Below are 22,125 nucleotides of genomic sequence, written 5' to 3'. Positions count from 1 at the left end.
TGCCACCCACCTGTCCCCAGAGGAAACACCCACAATCCAGTACAAACTTCGCTGCTCAGTCCTGGAGACGACACAGGAACCAAGGTAACACGTTCTTTCTTTCTTTTGTCAAATTGAGACGTAGTTCACACCCTATCAAATTCACAGTGCATCATTCAGTGGTGTCTGGTGTATTTACAAGGTTGCATAACCACCACCACATCTATTCCAGAACATTTTCATTGCCCCAAAAAGCAATTTTGTACCCATTGTCACTCCCCATTTCCCTCTGCCTCCAGCCCCTGGCACTCACTAAACTACGTTCTACCTCTATGGATTTGCCTATTTGAACCAAGGTACTCTTCATTCCAAATAATAATAACCAAGATAATCTCAATCTAGCTAACCTAGGATCACACACACACACACACACACTCTTGAATTTTGATTTCGGCAGCACCTCACCTTCCCCTTTGATACTCTGCTTTCCCTGTCCCACCCCATCCCCCAAACTGTGTCCCAGAGGTGACTTATCTGCGTTTGTCCTGCACAGGGTATAACTCACCCTGCCCTTCCCTCTTTATCAAAAACCACCTGAAGTCCTATCAGTGCCCTGCATTTGGGAGGTAATGCTCAGGGAAATTTATCTCTGCTGAGGTGCTAACAAGGAACAGATTTACATTTTAGTAAAGAACTTCTGGAACCCAAGGCTCAGCTACCCAGAGGACCCGGTACTTGGGACTGTCCCAGTTTATGCTCATTGCCCTGGCTCGTTGGCAATAACATCCCCTTTCCCTCTCAAAAGGGTGCTGGTTGGGTGCTTAATTCTATGGTCACCCAACCTTAACCAAAACAAATGACTAACCACAGTAATTAGAGGTATTTTGGTAGGCCAACAGGGAAAATCAGTTTAGGTAAATGAAGTTTCAATGTTTCTCAAATCAAACCCCAGGTCTACATTCCTATAAAAAGATAAAATTCACCAACCTGTAGGAATCAGGGTCTCATCCACAGGCAAAAAAGCATCAGCTTCTATAGTGACTTCGTGGTCATAGATATTTGGGGAGCCCTGGGAGAGAAAAGGTAGAGAAGAAAAGATTTAAAGCTAAGTCTTATTTCATATGCTTGCTTTATAACTTCTCCCACAGAAATGTTTCAAGCGTTGACACAAACTTTAGAAATCGCATTTGACCTCTGGGGATGACTGATAGTTTCACTGAAGTGTGGGTAGACGGGTCCTCAAAATAGCAGCAGATTTGAAAGAAGCTCTCAAGCATGACCCCAGCATGCATTTTCTTTTCCAAATGAAATTGTAAAGGTGCAAAGTCACAGAGACGCCAACGATTTGCAAGTCTTTTGCATTTCGGCTGATTAGCAGAGGGCTTTTCCCACGCTCCTCACATGCCAGGCAAACAGAAGAGCAGGCGCCAGCGGCCAAGGCCTCACCTCCAGCTCACTAGAGGTGGGGCACATGTCACCGTTTCTCTGGCCCACTTCCCACCCAGACATTCCCGGCCACATGACAGAAGCCTGGGACTCAGAACTGGGGTCCTTGCTTTTGAGAGCTTGTCTGTCCCCTCCATAAAAATGCACCCTGCGCGTCTTGGGGAGTCAAAGACTAGGTAGTGGTCAGAGGCCTGGAGTCTAGTTCCAGCTCCCACTGAGTGGTCCCAGGGAGTTACATAAACCTCCAAGAATCTTATTTCCTTCAGAGTAAAACTGAGCTAACAATGCCCCCACCTCTTCCAGGGTTCTTGTGAAGCACAGTTTAGTAAAGACATGTATTGTTGCTTGCAAACTGGAAGGTACACGGGTGCATTTCTAACTTAAGAGATTCTTTTTATTATTAATAGGAGTTTATTCTAGAGCTTCACGGCATAAGATATGAAAGGGAAACCAGATGTGGGCTTTTGTTTCATGGATATTCAAAAATAAGTTAATCCAGGGGTTCTCAATTGGGGACGATTGTGGCCCACTGGGAAACAATTTGACAGAGTCTAGAGATATTTTGGATGGTCCTGGCTGGGGGTGGTAATACTGATGGCATCTAGTGGGAAGAGACCAGGGATTCTACTAAACACTCTGCAATGCACAGGACTGTCCCCCCACACCTGCAATAAGGAGTTATCTGGCCCGAAATGTGAACAGGGCCGAGACTGAGTAACCCTGAGCTAAGCTACACTGAAGGTTCTGCTGGGCTCCTGAGAAACCAGGAGAGAGCCCTGCGGTTCATGGAAAACACAATCCCACGGTCAGAAAGACTCAGGTCCACATAACCAAATGGAGTTGTCCTAAGAAGAAAGGCCAAGAGTTTAGAGACCTCAAGAATGTGTCCAGACAAGACAAATTGTTTTCATCGCACTACTAAGAAGGTTTGTTTCCGAAGAACATCTCTTGATTTCTCCCAGCGGGTACATGCTGGGCAGGGGTAGGAATGGGGCGCAGGCAAGGCTGGGGCACAGGTCTCTCTTCTGCTTACACTAGCTTTGCCCTTGTTCGCGGTCCCTGTTCTGACCTGGGAGGGCAGGCCCCAAATGAGAGGGGTCTGCAGCCCTGCCTCAGGCCGCTCTAGACTAGAGGAGTCACTTCCTGTGTGGCTCTCCACACTGCCACCTTCTTAGGCCTCAGTGGGGCTGCTGGCCCCAAAGAGGCTTCGGGGACTGAGGGGCGTCTTTTCTCTGATGAGAGAAGAGAATTTGAGACTGTTTTCTTGGCTTTATCTCTTCACCGCTCAGTTCAAGTTTGAGTAGCATTCCATTATATGGCTGCATCACAACTTGTTTACCCAATCTCTTGCTGACAGACTTTTGGGTTGTTCCACTTTTTTTTTTACTATTACAATAAAGCTGCTTAGGAATTTCCTTTATCTGTTTGTTTTTTAGTACTAAGGCAGGAGAAAAAAAAATGATTCAATGTGAAAATCACACACCAAATAAACTGGTGAATCTGAGATGTTGGGAAGAAGCCTGGGAGGAGAAGGGAAAGAAACGTCTGTTAGGCGCCCAGTCGCCTTGTGGCTATTGGGTCACTAGGCAGCACTAACATTCCTGCGTGAAAGGGAAGCACGCCTCATTTCATGGCCCCTGACCTGGAATAATGTGGTGGCCCGCCGTGGTGGAATATCATTGTTGGGTTCATTCCTTTAGGCTGATGAGAACTTGGCAAGGAAAGCTGCCTTACAAAGAGAACTTGGGTCCATCTCTGAGTTCAGTGTTTATTTTGGTGAACCTGGCTTGGCCGTTACTAGTCTGTTACATTAGCCATTTACAGAGCTCACCGTGGCCTGCATGGGGCTTTAAAGGCCTTTTTGTTGTGCTTTGCCACTACCACGGCCTTAATTCAGCTCTTAATCACCTCTAGCAGGATATAACAGACACTATTGGTTACTACCCAAGCCATAGCCACGCCTTTACCAGCACCCTCCCTTTCCCCTGGAAGAACCAGGGCCTGTTGATTTATCCTATGCTAAACTAGATATGCAGGGAAAGGGCCCTACCCTCACCCTGGCCCCAGAGGGCAAATCTCGATTGGTCTAAGCCAGTCGCAGTGGTCTAATTCCCTTGCTGGTGTGATTGGGTTAGATAGGGCATTGGATGTGTTTTGGCCAACAAATGTGAGGCAAAGTTTGGTGGGGAGTTTCTGGGAAAAGTTTTGCTTGTTCTTAAAAGGAAACATTAGCCCTGGCTGGTGTGGCTCAGTAGATTGAGTGTTGGCCTGTGAACCAAAAGATCACCAGTTCGATTTCCAATCAGGGCACATGCCTGGGCTGTGAGCCAGGTCCCGGGCTGGGGGTATGCAAGAGGTAACTGATGGATGTTGCTCTCACCCATCAATGTTTCTCTCCCTTTCTGTCTCTCTTCCTTCCCCTTCCTCTAAAAAATAAGTAATTTGTTTTTTTTTTTAAAGAACATGAGTGCTTGTTGTGGCTCAGTTGGTTGGGCGTCATCCCACAAAGCAAAAGTCACCAGTTCAATTCCTAGTCAAGGTAAATGCCTGGGTTGCAGTTTTGGTCCCTGGTCAGGGCATGCGTAAGAGGCAACCATCAATGTTTGTCTCTTGTATAGATGCTTCTTTCCCTCTCATTCTCCCTCCCTTTTCCTCCCTCTAGATATAAAAAAGGTAAAATCTAAAAAATAAAGATAAACAAACAATAAATACAATGGAACATTAGAGAAGTGAAAAAAAGGAACAGGTCCTTTTTTGTCTCTAGAAGTGACTACATGGTTTCTGGAGCAACCATCTTGTGACCATAAGGGAAGAGAGGCCAAAACCCTGAAGGAACAGAATGGAAAAACAGAAGAATCTGGGTCCTCGGTGACATCCCTACCCAGTCGTACCAGAACCCCAGTTATTGCTTTGCATCTCTAGTTCCCCTGGCCTGCATTGAGAGCTCTTTAGATAAAGTTTCAGTAAGAAGCATGTTCTCCCTGTTTTGTGTTAGGCAAGAGCAGGAACAGCCGAAAGAGAGAGAGGGAGAGAGAGAGAGAGGGAGGAACAACCAAACTGCAACCTGCGTAACTTTTCCATTCTTTGAAAAACACACTTCCTCCTTCCCCCCAGGCCTCCAACACTCAAACTTAGAAATGATGACTCAAAGATTGGCCCCAAGTAGAACAAAAGTACCCTATTAAATTAAAAACCCAAACAAAAAAAAAAGTTTAAGTTGAGCTGACTACCTTAAACACCAAGTTCTGATCTGTTTCCTTGGGGAGGGTTAAAGATACATGATAGCGTGTCTGGGGGTGGGGCAAGAGACGCTCTGCAAATACAGAGGCCCCATGACCCCAGGCCTGGTGATTGACCTTCCACTCTCACCTGAGCACCCCGAAGGCTGACCACCCCACCCACCCTCAGCCGTGGAGCTAGTAGCTGTGCATCACAGCTACCCTTACGAAGACAGAAGGGACCTGACACCGCCCACCCTCCTGGGTAGGCTTTGCAATCTGGGAAACTACTCAGCCTTCGGAAAGAGGTTCAGAAATACCTGTCACTTCGAGTGCCTGTAGGACTGGAAGGGCGTAAAAATTCTGGTCAGGAGGGTCCTGCTGCCACGTGAATGGAAAGAGCCTTAGTGAACCTTATATTGCCATTAAGTCTCCTCCACCAGAACACATGGGCGGATGGAGTACTTCCCACATAGTTTCTCTTTCTGTTTCTGAATCCATTCCTTTAGACCATCCTGATTATAAAGCAGGATATCCTAAAGATATAAAAATGTGGAAAACAGTGAAATATCACCATGATCTATTACCACATAAAACCATTAATATTTCGCTCTGTTTTTGTCAAGTTTCTTTCTGAAGTTATTTTTAAAAGTAGGGTCTTCACTGCAGAGCCCCTTATGGCTGGGCGTGCTTGCTTTTTTGTGTGTGTTTTGGTTAGTCTTAAGATCTCAACAAGGATAGTGGAAGTTCCTGAAGATAAGGAACAAGCAAGTGAAGAAACATCTTTCTTATTTTTAAAGGGAGAACTTTGGAAATTATATAAGAACCAATAAGCCATGCTATTTGAAAAGATCCTAGGGAAAAAAACAGCAGATCATCAGCAAACTCCTAAAAGAGTGTGAAAATATAAGATATTACTATCTGGCTGTGAACATCACTTCGTGGTAGAAAATCATGCCAAAGTGATTCAAGAACAGTAGAAAATGATGAGTACTTCATGTGAACAGGAAGTAACAGATATAATCTACAGAGTTTAGCTGTGCTTTTTTATTCTGTCTCCTGCAATAACCTCTCCAGCAAGCTAAAATATCAGCTTTAGGAGGGGGTGAGGTAGTTTAGAGATTATCTAAGAGGGGTTAACAGTGTCTCTATACCACACTTAGGGTGGGCTGCGCAGCAGGAACACACAAATATTGGCAGCATATCTAAAGAGGTTGGGCCAGGCACATTTCCAAAAGTCCAAGGGTAGAAAGCACTTTACTTGGAAATAATCTGGGGGACAGTAGGAGTGAAGTAGGGCAAATGTAAGTATATGTTACTAGATGAAAGGGAATTCTTTTTTTTTTTAAGATTTTATTTATTTTTAGAGGGGGAGGGAAGGAGAAAGGGAGAGAAATATCAATGTATGGTTGCCTCTCATGCATCCCCTGCTGGGAACTGGCCTGCAACCCAGGCATGTGCCCTGACTGGGAATTGAACTGCCATCCTCTGGTTCCCAGGCCCACACTCAATCCACTGAGCCACACCAGCCAGGGCCTTTTTAAAAAAATTCATTTTATTCTCATTGGAGAGAGAGGGGAGGGAGGAGAAAAAGAAATACTGATTGGCTGCCTCCTGTGTATGCCCCAACTGGGGATCGAGCCTGCAACCCAGGCATGTGCCCTGACCAGGAATTGAACCAGTGACTTTTTGGTTATGGGATGATGTTCCAACCAACTGAGCCACCCTGGCCAGGATGAGAAGGAATTCTTAAAGGAACTCTTAAGAAGCAGATAATTCTCTTGGTGGTACAATGTATTTAACCTAGCTTTCCCTACAACTTCCATTTTTTGAGCACCTACTGAGCCAGATGCTTTGCTGGGCACTTTTCATCATCCAGAGTAATTTCCTGCTGGTTGGTCTCTCCAGCCACTCCCCCAGGTCATTCCACAAAACACAGGGCAGGAGAGAAGAGGCAGGGTGCACATGGCACCACTGGAGAGCAGAGGCAAGGGCACTTACCTGGCCAGCCAGGTTGAAATAAGAATGGTTGGTCAGGTTGACTGGCGTGGTCTGACTGGCCTGAGCTCGGTAGTTGACCACGAGCTCCCCACCATCCAGGGTGTATGTTACCCAGACTTTCAGCTCCCCGGGGTAACCTTCCTCACCGTCTGGACTGACCCGTGAGAACTGGACGCCATTCGACAGCACCTGCGGGGTCCAGAGGACCTGGGAAAAGAGTGTGTTCAAAGCCGTTTAGTCACTCCAACCCCAGGCGGAACGCCACGTTTCCATGTTAAAGACAACTGATTCCACCGTCAGACAACTAATGATGGAATCAACAAGGTTTAAAAGAACAGCTTAGGTTTTAATTATTTAAAAATTCTGTTTTATACAGAATTTGAGAGAAAAAAATTTCTCTTTACCTACTCACATTTCCTATCCTGTTTTCCCTTAAATTTATATGTATGTGTCTAAAATATTTCTTCCCCTACTTTGAAACTTTTTTTTTGAAATCTCAGCACCGTATTCTAAGTGTAGCAATATAGCAATGTCTACTGCCTGCTAATAGTATTAAAACAGCCTTAGTAAATCAGTCTGTCTCTCCTGGGGGTACTATTTACATTTATAAACAACATCTGGAGGCTCTCTATGCCCTGGGCACCCGTTCCACTAGGAAGAGTTCTAGCCCACAAGTCAGGGGGTCTGATTTGGGGGCCGTGTTCAGTCCCAGCTCACTGTGTGACTTTGGACATCAATCTGACTCATAAAATAAAGAGGTTGAAAAATCATCTCAAAGGTTTCTTCTCATTCTGGGAAATATGATTCTAAGAGTGGAAAGAAAAACATGAAGAAAAGGTTTCTAAAAGAGTTTTTTTGCTTTTGAAAATAGAAATAGGAATCTTGGACTAACACAGTGGTGTCTCTCAACTTTGCCTACGAGGCCCCAGAATGACACTTACCGGGAGGAGAAAACCAACATTTACTGAGTGCCCAGGATGAGCTAGAAACTCCGCAGACGCTATCTGATCTGTCTCAGAGCTGACCTAACCTCGGTGCCATTACCCTCACTTAGGGATGGCAGAGCTGAGCCTCAGAAAAGATCAACTGTTTTTCAGGCCCCGCAGCTAGTTAGACAGTGCATTTGAACCAGGCGGTCGGCTGCTGTTCCCGTGCTTTACACTGTTAGAGGATGAGGTGGCCAGGGACCCCTCAGTCTCTTTGGGGAGCCCTCGGGTAACAGGGTCTTTTGCAGACATGAGGCTGCCATTTGTCGAGTGCTCACCAGCACCCTGACCTGGTGCTTTACACAAATCATTTCACAAGGTAAGGGTTTGGTAGAACACAATTACAATAATAGTAATCATCATCATCATCATCTCCTTTGCAGGCTTAAAGTAGTGGAACAGTGGCAATTTCACATGATTCTAATTAATAGCATTACCCCCATTTTACAGATGAGCAAATTAAGTTCAGTGGAGTTAACTTGCTCACTTCCACCTCCCACATCCCAGAAGAGTAGACACCTTTACTACTCCATGTCCACTGCTTAAAGGGGGAAACAATCAAGTCATACGTGTAATTAGTGACAGACCGGGGATTCAAACTCAGGCCTGGTCGTCCACATTGTAACACACCTTGGCTCCAGGGGATGTTCGGTTTAAGTCTGCAGGAGGTGAGGCCAAACACTGTCATCCCAAAGAGACTTGCAAGATGACAGCCCCTCTGGCCTGAGAACGGCTTACGAGCCCATACGCTGCCCACCCAGCCCTGGCTGGGTCTCTCAGTGACGCTGCATTGGCCAGGAAGGGGAGCCCAGCAGGAGCGAAGGTCTCTGCCTCCGCCCACCGTGAAAGCAGCTGGTATTTGAAACATATTCACTGACTTGAGTAAAAAATTAATTTTACACCCTAGTTATGTCCCAGAAAATGTTGCTCTTTCAAGACACTTAACATATAAAGCCTGTTATATATGTGATTAGAGAAAAAAGAATCTTTCAAATGGAAAATTTTAGGAATAAAATATTTGAAATAAATGATCTTAACTTGCTACCCAGTTTTTCTCCTTTAGAGAAGGACACAATGGAAAGATAGTGTAAACCAGTATTAGCAGATAAGTATAATATTATGGGGAGTATAATTCCTATTCATGAAAGGATTTCCCTGACCCTATAGTTTCAAAATTTCCAGAAAATTCCATAATGTGCACCTTTAGTCTTATTATACTATTTCTAATCCTGTCAGGTTGTTCAAATTCATCTTTAAAATATGTGGTGGCCCTGGTAGAGTAGCATGGTCCGTTTGAGCGTTGTCCAAATACACCAAGGCTCTGGGTTCAACCCTCGGTCAAGGGGACTGAGGATTGGTTGATGTAAGAATCAACCAAGGAATGCATAAGTAAGTAGTATAACAAATTGATGGTTCTCTCTAAGAATCAATGAATAAAAATTTTGTAAAAATGTGTTGATACACTCAATAAATAGAACAATTATTCAGTCACCGTTGAGAAGAAACACAGTACAAAGTTCATAGGACAGTGCTCATGGTACTACATCAAAATTTACCATTCAAAACCTTTCAGGGCCCCATAAAAACATTCCAAGTCTTTCCCCGCTTCTTGCCGGGCTGGTGCATAGCCATGCTCTCCAACAGCAACACAGTGAATGAAACACTACCCTTTCTTCAAGGGCCGTTCAACGCCACCTCCTCTGTTGCTATTAACTTGTCCACACCCAGTTCCTCTATCACACCACTGGTGGCTACATTATGTTGTGGTCCACCTATAACAGTTGTTTGTGGAAGGGTCCCGCTCCCTCACTGTATTGCGAGCCTCACATCCTATAATGTGCCCTGGTTCACAGAAGGGGCTCAGTAGGCACGCTACATTCAAGGATATGTGTGTGTAAACTCACTATTTGCTATATCCATACAAGGCAAACCTGTTAACACCATAGAAAACACCACAGGGGAACAGAGGGAACTGGAACAGACTAGAACAAGGTACTGTTCTGCTGCTCCTCTGAAGATCTGTGTCCGAGCAGGGCAGGGTCTAACTTCCTCTGGTTGGGGTCTGCCTGCAGACCTGGTGTATCCCAGAGGCCCTCTGGCTTTGCGCCTCCCTGGAGTAAGGAGTCCTCTCATTGAGTGAAAGGGAACTCACAGGGCCGTCTGGGTCTGGGCCACAGACAGGAAGCTGGTGGGCAGGGGAAGCAGAGAGTGGCCAGCTTCCTTCTGAAGGACAGGTGGCGGTGAGAGGCAGGAAAGAAGAAATTGCGGCCCTAACTGCACACACGGTCCTGTCTTCTCCAGGAAATAATCTGGGTGCTATAACTGAAAGGCAAGTTACCTACCGAAATTATCTCCCTCACAGCCAGAAATTAGACTCATAAGAGAGCCACTCGGGGTTACAGCAGACTCCCACCCAGCCAGGCATTCCCACTTCAGGGAGAAGCTGTTTGATCAATTTGCTTTCCTAACCCTTTTTTTCCCCAGGGCTTCACTTGGGGAATGGGAGTTTTAATGTGGAAAGGGGGAGCTGGAGAGAACAGGAGATAATGCTGAGTCATGGGAGGGTAGGCCTGAATGCAGCCGGCTTCCTGACAGACACAGGGTGGGGGTGTTGCACTGGAGGCACCCCCAGTGGCAGCCGTGGGGACAGCAGCGCGTTCGGTGTAAGACTGAGGGTGTCTGGCCAGGCAGCCTGGCTCAGGGGCGTGTGGCCCTCCAGACCCTCAGATGCCTCATCTGGTGATGATACAGGGTGAGAGACGACATACGCAAATGGCTTGTTTAGTAAGTAAGCAGTTAGGTATTATTTTCAATCCACTTTCCTGCTGTGCCTAAGGAAAGTCCTTCCCTGTCTTTCCTAAGTCAAGGGCCATTGTCCTTCCTCACTCGGGGCTGTGCTGCCTGTTGTAGTCAGATGAGCTGGACAAGGATGGGTCCTGGAACGGGGCCAGGGCCTCTGCTTGTCCTAACCACGGGAGCAACCTGTTTCCTGAATCACCTTTCCACACATTTGCTCCAGGGTCCAGGATTGTCCCTGGTAAACAGAAGGTATGCTGGAAGGTACTTCGGGAAATATGGCAGGTAAGGATTTGGCCCAATGCCCCCACTCACCTTATCAAACCCTCTGATGCCTCCATGCAGACTGTTGGGCCCCTTGTTAATGGCCAGCTTGACCTCCTTCCCGTCTAACGTGAATGTCCCTTTGGCAATGCGGTTGGCCACCCTGCCGACCACTGCTCCAAAGTAGGGCTGCTGCTGGAGGTAGCCTGCAAGGACATGGCATTGAGGAGTTTTTGAAAACTTCAAACCTAAGGCAAGGCTCACATGGCTATCCACCACTTTCTCCTGGGAACACATCCTCATGGAAACGGAAAAATGCTGTTCTCTGTTCATGGCCTTTTCCCCTTCCAAAAGCAGTCAACATTTTTAAAGGACTTTGTAAAACACAAAGAAGAAATTTAAATCATCCTAATATCATCACCAGAGAGAACCACCGTTAATATTGTGAAGTACATCCTTCTGTCGTCTAGCATATGCCTACATATGCTTTCCTTCTCTTTTTTAAAAAATTAAACTGGGGTCTTAGTACGCATGGTGCACTGTAATCTGCTTTTTTCCCTAGGTTGATCCATTTTTTCACTAAAAAATTTTTTGTGTGGGTAGCCTTGAGAAGAAACTAATCTTATCTTTCTTTTTTCTTTCTTCTTTCTTAAAAAAATCATACAATTAGTACATCAAAATGTCCTTTAAAGAGTGTTAAATAGCCCTGGCTGGGTAGCTCATCTGGTTGCAACATCATGTAGATACTCCAAGGTTGCAGGTTTGATCTCTAGTCAGGGTACATACAAGAAGCAACCAATGAATGCATAAATAAGTGGAACAACAAACTGATGTTTCTCTCTCTCTCTAAAATCAATCAATAAATTTTAAAAAGTTAAAAACAGTGTTAACTAGTACACAAGTACATAGAGTAGTCTTGCCGGAGGAATTATAGGCACCCAGTGAAATAGGAACTTCAAATAAATAATGAATACCATTTTAGTATAAGTATATTCATATTATTGTTATACATGGCACATACTACAGGTGTGGAAACTGAGAACAGAAAGGTTAAGTAACTTGCCCCCAAACACATAGCCAGTTATGACAGAACCAGGATTTGAATGCACACAGCCTGGCTCCTAAGTACATGTTCTTGAGAGTGACATTATTTGGACAGTGCAAGCCTTTCTGATTCATTGACCTCACTACCATCTCTTAGCACGGGCCAGGTGGATCTGTCTATCAGCTCCTACCCACCTCTCCCTGCACTCTCCCCTCTTTCTGAAGCTGTCCCTTTAAAACCCCTTAGTCTGGGTAACCAAAGGGGTCCCAAAGGGCCAAATAATCTTTTCTTGGTTTTGCTTCATATGTTTTTATTTTTAATAGACTTTATTTTTTTTTAAGAAAGCAGTTTTTGGTTCACAGAAAAATCAAGCAGAAAGTACAGAGATTTCTCATATACCCCCCGCCCCCACACATGCACAGCCTCTGCCATTACCAACATCCCCCAGCAGAGTGGTACACTTATTATATTGATCAACCTACCCTGACAATCACTGTCACCTGAAATCTGCAGTTTGCATCATGGTTCACTCTTGTTGTACATTTTCTGGGTTTGGACAAAGGTATAATGACACATACCCTCTGTTACAATACTATACAGAGTATTTTCACTTCTCTAAAAATGGGTGCACTGCCTATTCATCCCCTCCCATCCCCTGAGTCTCCGGCAACCACTGATCTTTTTACTGTCTCCATAATTTTGCCTTTTCCAGAATGTCCTATAGTTGCAATCATACAACAGGTAGCCTTTTCAGATGGGCTTCTTTCACTTAGTAATAGGCATTTCAGGGTGCTCCTTGTTTTTTCGTGGCTCGATAACTCATTTCTTCTTGGCACTGAATAATATTCTGTTGTCTAGATGAACCACAGTTTATTTAATCATTCACCTACTAAAGGACATCTTGATTGCTTCCAAGTGCTGGCAATTATGAATAAGCTCCTACAAACACCCATGCACAGGTTTTTGTGTGGGTATCAGTTTTTAACCCCTGTAATTAAATACCAAGGTGTATGATTGCTGGATCATATGGTTCAAGCATGTGGAGTTTTATGAAGAAACCACTAAACTATCCCCCAAAGTGGCCGTTCCCACCAGCAACGAGTGAGCACTCCCATTGCTCCACATCCTCACCAGCATTTGGTGTTGTCAGTGTTCTGAACTTTGGCCACTCTAACAGGTCTCATCTTAATTTGCACTTCTCTGATGACAAATGATGTGGACATTCATCTGTTCTTCAGGAGTTCAAAAATACGAAGAAAACAGAATTTCTGTTCAAAAATTATTTAGCTCTCTCTCTCTTTTTTTTTTAGCTGTCTCTATTTTTGACTCCTACGATGATTCATTCAACAAGTGCACACGGAGCCCTTTCTCTCTGTCAGTCACAGCTTAGCAACACTGACAAATCCAACAACAAGGCCGCTGCCTCCTGGGCTTGCAAGAACTGCCTCAACCGGAAATGGTTAATAATAGGCTCGCGGAGATATGAAGCACTTGTTCATCCTTGGTTTAGATGAAGCATTTTTAAGGATTAAACTGTAAGGACAGCAGAAGCCACTGCTCCCAAGTGTCTCTGGAAACCTTTTTTAAAAAAGATTTTTATTTTTATTTATTTTTAGAGGGAGAAAGAGAGGGAGAGAAGAAACATTGATGTATGAAAGAAACATCGATTGGTTGCCTCTCGCATGTCCCCCACTGGGGGGTTGGACTGCAACCCAGGCACGTGCCCTGACTGGGATTGAGTTCGCAGGCCGGCACTCAATCCACTGAGCCACACCAGCCAGAGCTGGAAAACCCTTTAGAACAAATGGATCGTATACTATCTTCACATGTTATTAAACTTTTATATCAAATCAGAATTAGAAAACATGACAATCCCCAAATTATTAATAGGACATGACTAAAAAGCTTGTTTGAAGTGCAGCAAGTACTATTTTCTATGAAGAAAAAGAGTTTCTAGCTAAAGCCAGGAATGCTGACTTAATCAAGTCGAATGCTGACGTAGGGTCAAGGGTAAAGGAAAAGTTTGTCCATTTTTTTTTGAGCGAGGGACTAGCCAGAACATAGTCATAAATGCTTAACCACAGGGTATGGTTCTTTCCGTCTTCTAACATCCCAAGGTCCCAGCTACGACATGCACTTCAGACAGACAAGCCTTCGCCAGGTGCCCTAAAGTCTCAAATAAAGTTGCTCCTTAGTCTCAGCCAAAACCTCCACACCCTGATCCACCTTCCTTGGTATTTTGAGGAGAACAAACATTACTTTACTCAATTAGCAAGCACTTCAAGGATCCCAAATATTTTATATATTTTTAAATGGCTGCTGGCTGTCCCAGATGAATCTCCATGCCATTACTTTTCTCAGTGTTAACAAAATGAAATAAGAAGTTCAAGTAGTGTGAGGGTATATTTGGGGGGGCGGGGGGTAAAGGAAGGAAGGAAGATAAAAATATTAACTGTTCACCATAGTTACATACTATCACGGCCAATAGCACATTTAATCATCATTACCCACTTGTTCTAGGTGAGAAAAGAGGTCTGGAGAGGTTAAGTTAAATAACTTGCTCAAGGTCACAGTGCTTTAAGGGACAGAGCAGATTCAACCAGGAATCCTCAACGTTCCCATACGGGCATGGTTGGGCATTTATCGTATTAAAGTGCAGCTTCTACACTGGTCCCTTTTCCTCAGGAGCACTCCCTCTTATGAACTCAGGTTTTCTAAGAGCGCTAAGTTTATTTCCTCTAGTTTTCCAGAGTGGCTCTCATGGTAGTAAGAGCTGGGTGTTGGGTGGTAATGGGGAGGGAGAAGGGAAGGACTCATATTGATTGTATGGGTACTGTTTGTTCCTGTGGTTTATAAGCAAATATTCTCATCATAGGTTTTGAAAGAAATCATGACTACGGGTGGGACATGCAGATGAAAAACATTTAAAAATATTTTGCCTTGGCTGGTGTGGCTCAGTGGATTGAATGCTGGTCTTTGAATAGAAAGGTCGTGGGTTTGATTTCCATCACCAGTTCCATTCCCAGTCAGGGAACATGCCTGGGTTGTGGGCCTAGTCCCTGGTTGGGGATGTGCGAGAGACAACCAATCAACATTTCTCACACCAGTGTTTCTCCTCCTGTCTTTCTCCCTCCCTTCCCCTTTCTCCAAAAAAATAAATAAATAAAATATTTTTAGAAACAAACAAACAAAACCCAGCATAAAAACTCACAGGAGGCATGACTTATTTTTCCCAGCCTATTAACTAAAAGATCATATGATCTACCTTTTTAGAATTCTACAGAAGAGAAATCTCATTTTCCCAGGGAGAAAGTGAACCATTCTGACCGCAGGTCATGGCCATCATCCAAGCAGTTTACATAATCTATGTGGGAAATTGGAAATAGTTCACATCTAACCTGGTGGCTACAAAAGGACCACATCTCATGGAATTCTCCATGCTTAGCTCTTCCCCACAGCTCAAAACATGTTTGGGGACACAGTAATGAATGTAACTCCTTACTCTGGCACATCTTACTGCTTCAAGTTATTTGCTTCAGTTTGTTAGTATGGCATAGACTCAGACATTCTTAAAGACTATATAGTGAAAATTAAGTCTCCTTCCTATCCCTGTACCCCAGCTACCCAGAGTCTCAGCTTGAGGGCAACCACTGTTGCCATTTTCTTAACATGAGTTTCAATACACTACAATTGATTGAAATAGCAGAGAGCCCTTTCATATCACTGTTTCGTGCAGCTTAACGGTGGGGACACGTGGATAGGTTTCGCCGCTGTGCGAACATCACAGAGCATGCTTACACAAACCCAGATGGTATGGTTGGTGCACTACCATAGCTCGTGGCGTCCGAGCTTGGCCAGAATACTGTCAGGTAGCTACGACTATGTACTGATTGAGACAGTTATGCTTCTTGTTATGAAGGCGTCTTTATTTTTGGCAATATGAAAAGAATCTACAGAAAACTTGAAGGGCAGGGCCTTGAAACAGGAACATGGACACCCTCTGCGAGAGCTGAATATGTTAGAAAGTATTACTTTATAGTCTGAAGGTTTTACCCCAACTCCTGTTTTAAAAACAGCTCATTACCTTTCAAAATAAATAAGTTATCTAAATTATAGCGTAGGAATTAAAATTTTCTCTTGGTGCTTTTTGTGAAGCCTGTGATGCCTCCTGGTTAAGAAAATGCTGTTTAACTTTCTCAGAAGGTGTTAACAGCATGTGGGTGACACGGTACAAGTCAGGGGATCTCAGTGGCTGGGGTTTTTTCTCCCCTTTAAGAACATCTGGGGAAAATATTTTCTTTCACCCAGACCCCCACAAGAGTCACAGACTCATAGAGACAATTGCATAAATGTCCTCACCGAATTGGCATTTTGATGCCTAGTACTTCCCACGTGCCATGTCACCGTGATGCACATTTCGTATGAATTCCAGAAAGACACCATGTTCTTTAAGCTCTGTGTGACTCACATCAGATGTAAAAATGGTATGAACTGAGTGTGTACAGGGGGAAGGTGGTTACCTACTGAGTGGTGATAAGGCAGAGATGGAAATGAGGAGATGCAAGCAGGTGCTCTTAGCTTATCGTCTCCAGTTCTTTCCTGGTTCTGCAATCGGAGACCAAATACTTAATTCCTTGACTCCATGCCCAATTTTGCACCAGTCAAGTAATCTCTTTATGGTTCTGTTTCAGCCTGAAAAATAGTTACGCTATTAACAGAAAGAGGTGACTCAGCAAAATAATTCTCAGAAATCCTTCTTTTTTTGCTTTCCTCCCTCTCTAAAAAATCCTCTTTTCTCATTTGTCAACCCTCTTGACTTTGAAGACAGATGTGAACCCTCACCCCCAGAAATTCAAGGGGACACAGAGCTGATTTTCCCTACATCCTTGCACCTTCCCACCCTTGAGCCTCCTATAAAGATTTGCTGAAGTCACCAAAGAAATTCTGCTGAAGATTACCTGTCCCCTCTCCAGGCCAAGCTGTGGAAGCTCCAAGGCAGACAAAGACAACCACAGGGCAAGGAATAGGGTCCTCAGGAATGTTCTTATAAAACGCTGAGGATACGGGGAGCAAATTTCAGTCTCCTCGGGAAAAACCAATACCCTCGTGAGTTTTCTGTTGACCTCCAACCATGAGCCATGCTACAGATCTAAAGAACCAAACAGACCGAAAGACACGCCTAAAGGAAAACCTCAAAATCCCTCTCTAAGCAGATTTTGTCCATGCCTCTACCACTGAGCAGCGGATGTTCATTCTCAACACTTTCTCTGCCAACTTGATTTCAAACCTCATTTTCTGTCTAGTTGCACCCTTACTGCAAAGAGAGCACTAATGATGCTTTGCGATCAAACTGCAATTGTAATTATTCATTTATGCAATTATTTGGCTAACGGTTATGTCCCTGGCTAAAGGGCAGCTCCATGAGGCGGGGGACCTTGTCTGTCTTCATTGGATAAGATCATTGAATTAACAGTTTTTAGACGCATGTATTATTATGTGATTTTAATTGCCCAGGGATTCCAACGGAATGAAAGTCCACCCTAGTTGGGAGACCTCATTTCTAGACAGCAAGGTCTTCTGCCTTCCATTCTGTGCAGAGCTGTAGAGCGGCAGGCAGGGCCCCTGAGCACCAACCGACCCCACCCAGATCAAAGTGGATAAGCTGTCGGCAGCCCTGAGCATTGCTGAGACAACGGTGCCTCAAAGAGAATCTGATGAAGGAAAAAGGAAGTAGAGCAAGCAAGCCTTTGATTTTCCTTCTTGAGAACGCGCCTGAGGAAGGGACCGGAGCCACACCCCCTCTAGCCTGCTTTTTCCTCTCCAGCCCTCACAAAGATCAGGCAGTTCAAAGGTCGCTCCAGGGTTGCTGGACTTTAATCTTGCCTTCAACTGACTTTTTAAATTGATTGAGGCAAAGCCTGAATGGATAACCAGAAGAGGCCAAGTCCCAAAGCCGTTTCCATTCATTTTGTCTTTTTTTTTTCCAAGCACTGGATCACAACACAGTGAGTTAGTGGGATCCAAGCGCTCCTGAGGGTCCCAAGCTCAGTCCTTCCCCTGGGTCCCCTCCGAGAGCAGTCTGATCCGAGCAGTCTGATCCGGGGAGTGTGGGGGGTGGGTCTGAGGCCCACCGGTGGCCCGGGGCAGAGTTCAACCCACCTTCCAACTCGGCAAAGCCAAGCACCACATCTGAGGCTCTGCCCTGCCTGTCTTTGACCTCCAGGGCCGTAATGGTGCAGCCCCAGGAAATGATGTCCACTCTCAGCAGGTCTGACTGCAGCCGGAACTTCTCCACTGTCCCTGCCCCCGAGGGCAGCTCCCCAAACACCGATCTGGTCACCGAAACCATGGGGAAAGCTCGGGAGTACAGCTAGCTGCTCCTGGCACTTCGAAATCCTGCCACGGAATTTGTAGCAACAGCAGTTTACTGGAAAAGGGGTGGGACCACGGCACAGACTCCTCCCCGATCTTGCCTGGATCCAGGGAGTGACTACTGCTGCAAAAAATATCCCCTGGTGCCTTTCTAATAGTTTATTTGCCTAAGGGTCACCTGATGCAAAAATTCCAACCTTGCTGGTAGTTCTTTTCCTTTGCTAACCCTGGCTGCATTGCATGTTGGGAACGGTAGTCTTCGGGAGGTGAAATTGCATTTTGGGGCCTGTAGTCTTTCTAAATCCAATGCTGAACCTGCAGGATTCCACCCGGTCTCGGTTCTGGCCCAAGGTTCTCCACAGACAATGAGCTGTTGTTCATTAATGGTGGCGGCTGTCTTTCAGATTAAATTCTGGGAAATACAGAGAGCAGAATTAGAGACAGTGAGACAGATCTTGCGGGGGAGGGGGGTAAATTCTGGTTTTAAGTTAGTTCTTTGATCCCGGGGCAAAGAAGTGCAGGGGTGGTTTAGAGAAGGGGTAAGTAATTGCAGGCTTCTTGTCGCACTGCACACTGACAGAAGATCCATTGTGTTTGTCACATGGGGCAAAGTCCTGTACCTGTTTCTGCTGGGGCCACTGCCCAAAGGCCCTCCCGACTGCTGGCCTGCAGTAGCCGACTAGACAGGGGCGCCGTAGACGGTCAGGTGTGTTTGGAGGTGATCAGAGGCAAACTTCTGCCTTCAGGGGACTGGGTAAAGGTATCTGCCCCCTTATCTTGTTCTTGAAGCCCAGAGTTCCTTTACCATGGGATTAAGAAAAGAACTATTTAAGAAGGTCCTCATAAATATCTGATACGTGCTTTTATTATCTCCTTTCCCCAAGCAGGAAAAGGCTGTAAGTGTGTGCTGCTGGGAAAGACACTGAGGTTGTTAAAGAATTGTCTGTCATGCCTTAGTATGCCTCACAATAATTTGTAGAGATTTTATTTTTTTCATAGAGAGGGGAAGGGAGGGAGCAAGACAGGGAGAGAAACATTGATCTGAGAAACATCAATTCATTGCCTTCTGCACACACCCCGACTGGGACCAAGCCTGCAACCCAGGCATGTGCTCTGATGAGAAATCGAACTGGCGACCTTTTGATTTGCAGGAAGGCACCAAGCCAACTGAGCCACACCAGTCAAGGTTGCGGAGAATTTTACAATGCATATTCCCAGGCCTGTCCCTGGACTTTCCAATTCTGTGAGTCCAGGATGACACTCAGGGATCTGTCTTTTTCATAGGTTCCCCAGGTTATTCTAATGCAGATTTTCTAGGAACAAACCTTGAAAAATATTGCTCTAAGTTTTGAGGACTAATTTCAGGGTTTTTCTCCTCCCAAAATAGGCTCTGATGGCAGAGGACTTAAACAGAGCTACTAAAGGCCCTAATAGGATTGTCAGATAAAATACAGGAACCTGTGTATATATTTCTTTACTAAATCTGGCAGCGCTAGACAGTGCTGGGCCTCTGGCAGAGGGAGGGGTGCTGGAAGCCTAAAGACAGGTGTTACTTGATGGTCTGCATACTCATCTCATTTTTGCTTGATGCTGCTTTTGGTTTGGTTCCTAGGTCAGAGGGGGTCCAGCCAGACATTTGTGAGTGCCGAAAGCATCTATGACTAAGAAATTAGGAGAATTGGGGTCATGTTTCTGGAATCTGACGCTGATAAAACATAACTGTCTCTTAGCCTTTTCTGTCTGTGTAGTTAGTCGGAAGGAATATTTAGCATTCTTGCCACAAAGCCTCAATTCTCATTCACGAAGCAGGGGAATTCTGATAGCAAAGGAAAACGAGAGCTTGCAACAGGCTTCGGTGAAGCATAACACATAATAATAAAAAGACGCCAGCAAGCCAAATTACAGACTGCGCCACACATACAATAACCGATAAGCACTCTTGCTTGTGGCTTCTTTAGAAATGCTCATGAACTCTGCAGCCCTCATCAGCCCACTTCACTTTTAGGCTGATTCATACACAAGCCCTTTTGCTTATGCTGTGTTAGCAAGGATGTCTTAGACTCTCTTCTGTGAGCAGGAAGACTGCATTTTCTTTTCTCAGCCACCCGTTCTCAATGTTCTGCCAAGCTCATGTTGTCACCAGGAAGAAATAAACGCATTTGAATGGCCAGACCCAGATGTCACTTGGGGAAGTCTTATAGCTTGGCTTGGTAGAAAAGGAAACATACCATGATGTCTAAGATGTAAGGAACATGCTTCTTGATTTCAATTTCCTTGTGCTATTAAGGGTTTAACATATTGTGCCAAGTAGGATTACCTTGTGGTAAGGCAGGTGTACAGGCACAAACCTTGATTTTTCATACTAAAATATCCTATTTTCCTAGTTCCCAAGGTTGGATTAGATCAGAAGCAAACTAGTAATCTTGAAAAGGCAACATCAAATTCTAGCAGATAATTTATTTTTATTTTGGGTATAGGGGCTGAGGGTAACCCTCTGAGGTAAAGGGAGTAGGAATTGTGACATTTATGTCAATGAATAGTTACTCAGAGTGAGTAACTTTACTTCCCATCAGATATGGGTGGTCAGATGAAGGATAAGTTCTGTCACTGTTCTCAGCTGGAGGTTAGTCCCCAAAGCTGAGTGCTGAGGAGCCTGAAATGAGGACATCTGAGCCCCAGGACATCTGGGTTGCATCTCCTCACTCTACACAGAAACTATAGGTGCACCCTTCCTGGGACCCATCAGACTCTGGGCCCAGGAAAAGGGCTGGTTCCAAAGCCTTAAGCTGTTGACAGGCTGCTATGCAGAGGAAACTCTGAGATAAAACAATAAAAACAACTCACAATACCTCAGCGTTTATCTCTAAAGAGACCTAGAGTAGATTGTTTTCAGTCAGGTTGACACACTACCACCTTCCTGTTTTCTTTCTTCCCGCTTTGAACTCCAATAGTATTTATTGCCAATTCTCTTCACTGGGCGCTCAGCACGCACTGTCTTAGATCATGCCTTGTCTTTCCGGGAGTACATTTGACTGTTGTGATTGTTAACTATTAGCTCTCTGGCTCAATATTTTGACTTGTATATATTTATTCTAAACATCACCATACTTAGTCTCAGATGGAAACTACTTGTATCTGAAAAACAAAGATGGAAAACTTGTACCTGGGAGAATCCCATTGGGTTCATGAGAAGCGGAATTCTCACAATTTGATTCAACTCTATTTCATCCACAGCTTTGGAGTAGCTGCTGGAGAAGACAGTATGGATGCAGGTGAGAAGTTACTGACGAAGACATTAAATTTAGCTGTATGATGTGTTAATCACTTGTCAAGTACTCAACAGTGTGTGTCAGGCATTGTGCTAAGTGCCAGTTGTATACTGATAAGTAAAACATTATCCTGGTCTTTTAGGGAGATGGCAGTCCCATGTAATAAACGCTCATTTTTATCCTCTATGAAAACTTCAGTAAAACCTGGAAAATTTATTACCAGTCCATGCTGGTTGAAACAAAGTGTGAGACTGGCCTCAAGGTGGTTATAATTTCAGGGTTGCCCAAAGGTCATCAGTCATATCGGGAGTATTTCAGAATTCACTAGCACCAAGCAGTGACTGGCAATATTAGATGCTCAATAAATAATTATTGGTCCTGGCTGGCATAGCTCAGTGGATTGAGCACGGCCCTTGGAAAGGGTCACTGGTTCGATTCCCAGTCAGGGTACGCGCCTGGGTTACAGACTAGGCCCCCAGTAGGGGGCGTGCGAGAGGCAACTACACATTAATGTTTTTGTCCCTCTGTTTCTCCTTCCTGTCCCCTCTCTCTAAAACAAACTAAATAAAATCTTTAAAAAAATTATTATTGAATAAATACATGATATATTCATAAGTACAATGTTGTAGTGGAGAATTGGCTCGGGTGTCAGAAGACCTGGTTTCAAAGGCACTAGAATTTATTGGCAATTTGTTCAACTACTCTGAACCTCAGTTTCCTCTTCTATTACATAGGAATAATATCACATG

General features: G+C 44.7%; 1 protein-coding gene across 1 annotated transcript in view; it reads right to left on the bottom strand.

The window, feature by feature from the left end:
• Positions 1-18,229, bottom strand: part of GALM (galactose mutarotase) — a 46,288-nt gene extending 28,059 nt beyond the window's left edge. Inside the window, exons 1-4 of the mRNA XM_037149045.2 lie at positions 17,895-18,229; positions 10,742-10,896; positions 6,645-6,851; positions 967-1,048 (exon numbers count right to left, since the gene is read on the bottom strand). Of these exons, the coding sequence (XP_037004940.1) occupies positions 967-1,048; positions 6,645-6,851; positions 10,742-10,896; positions 17,895-18,084 (634 nt within the window). The 5' untranslated portion in view covers positions 18,085-18,229. The remainder of the gene's footprint in view (positions 1-966; positions 1,049-6,644; positions 6,852-10,741; positions 10,897-17,894) is intronic.
• Between the last annotated feature and the right edge of the window lie 3,896 nt (positions 18,230-22,125).

The sequence above is a fragment of the Artibeus jamaicensis genome, unplaced genomic scaffold (assembly GCF_021234435.1).
Source record: "Artibeus jamaicensis isolate MK-2021 breed Jamaican fruit bat unplaced genomic scaffold, CSHL_Jam_final contig_465, whole genome shotgun sequence".
In the NCBI taxonomy this organism is placed as follows: domain Eukaryota; kingdom Metazoa; phylum Chordata; class Mammalia; order Chiroptera; family Phyllostomidae; genus Artibeus; species Artibeus jamaicensis.
The sequence above is the reverse complement of the archived record's forward strand: the minus strand, read 5'-3'. Positions and strand labels throughout refer to the sequence as shown.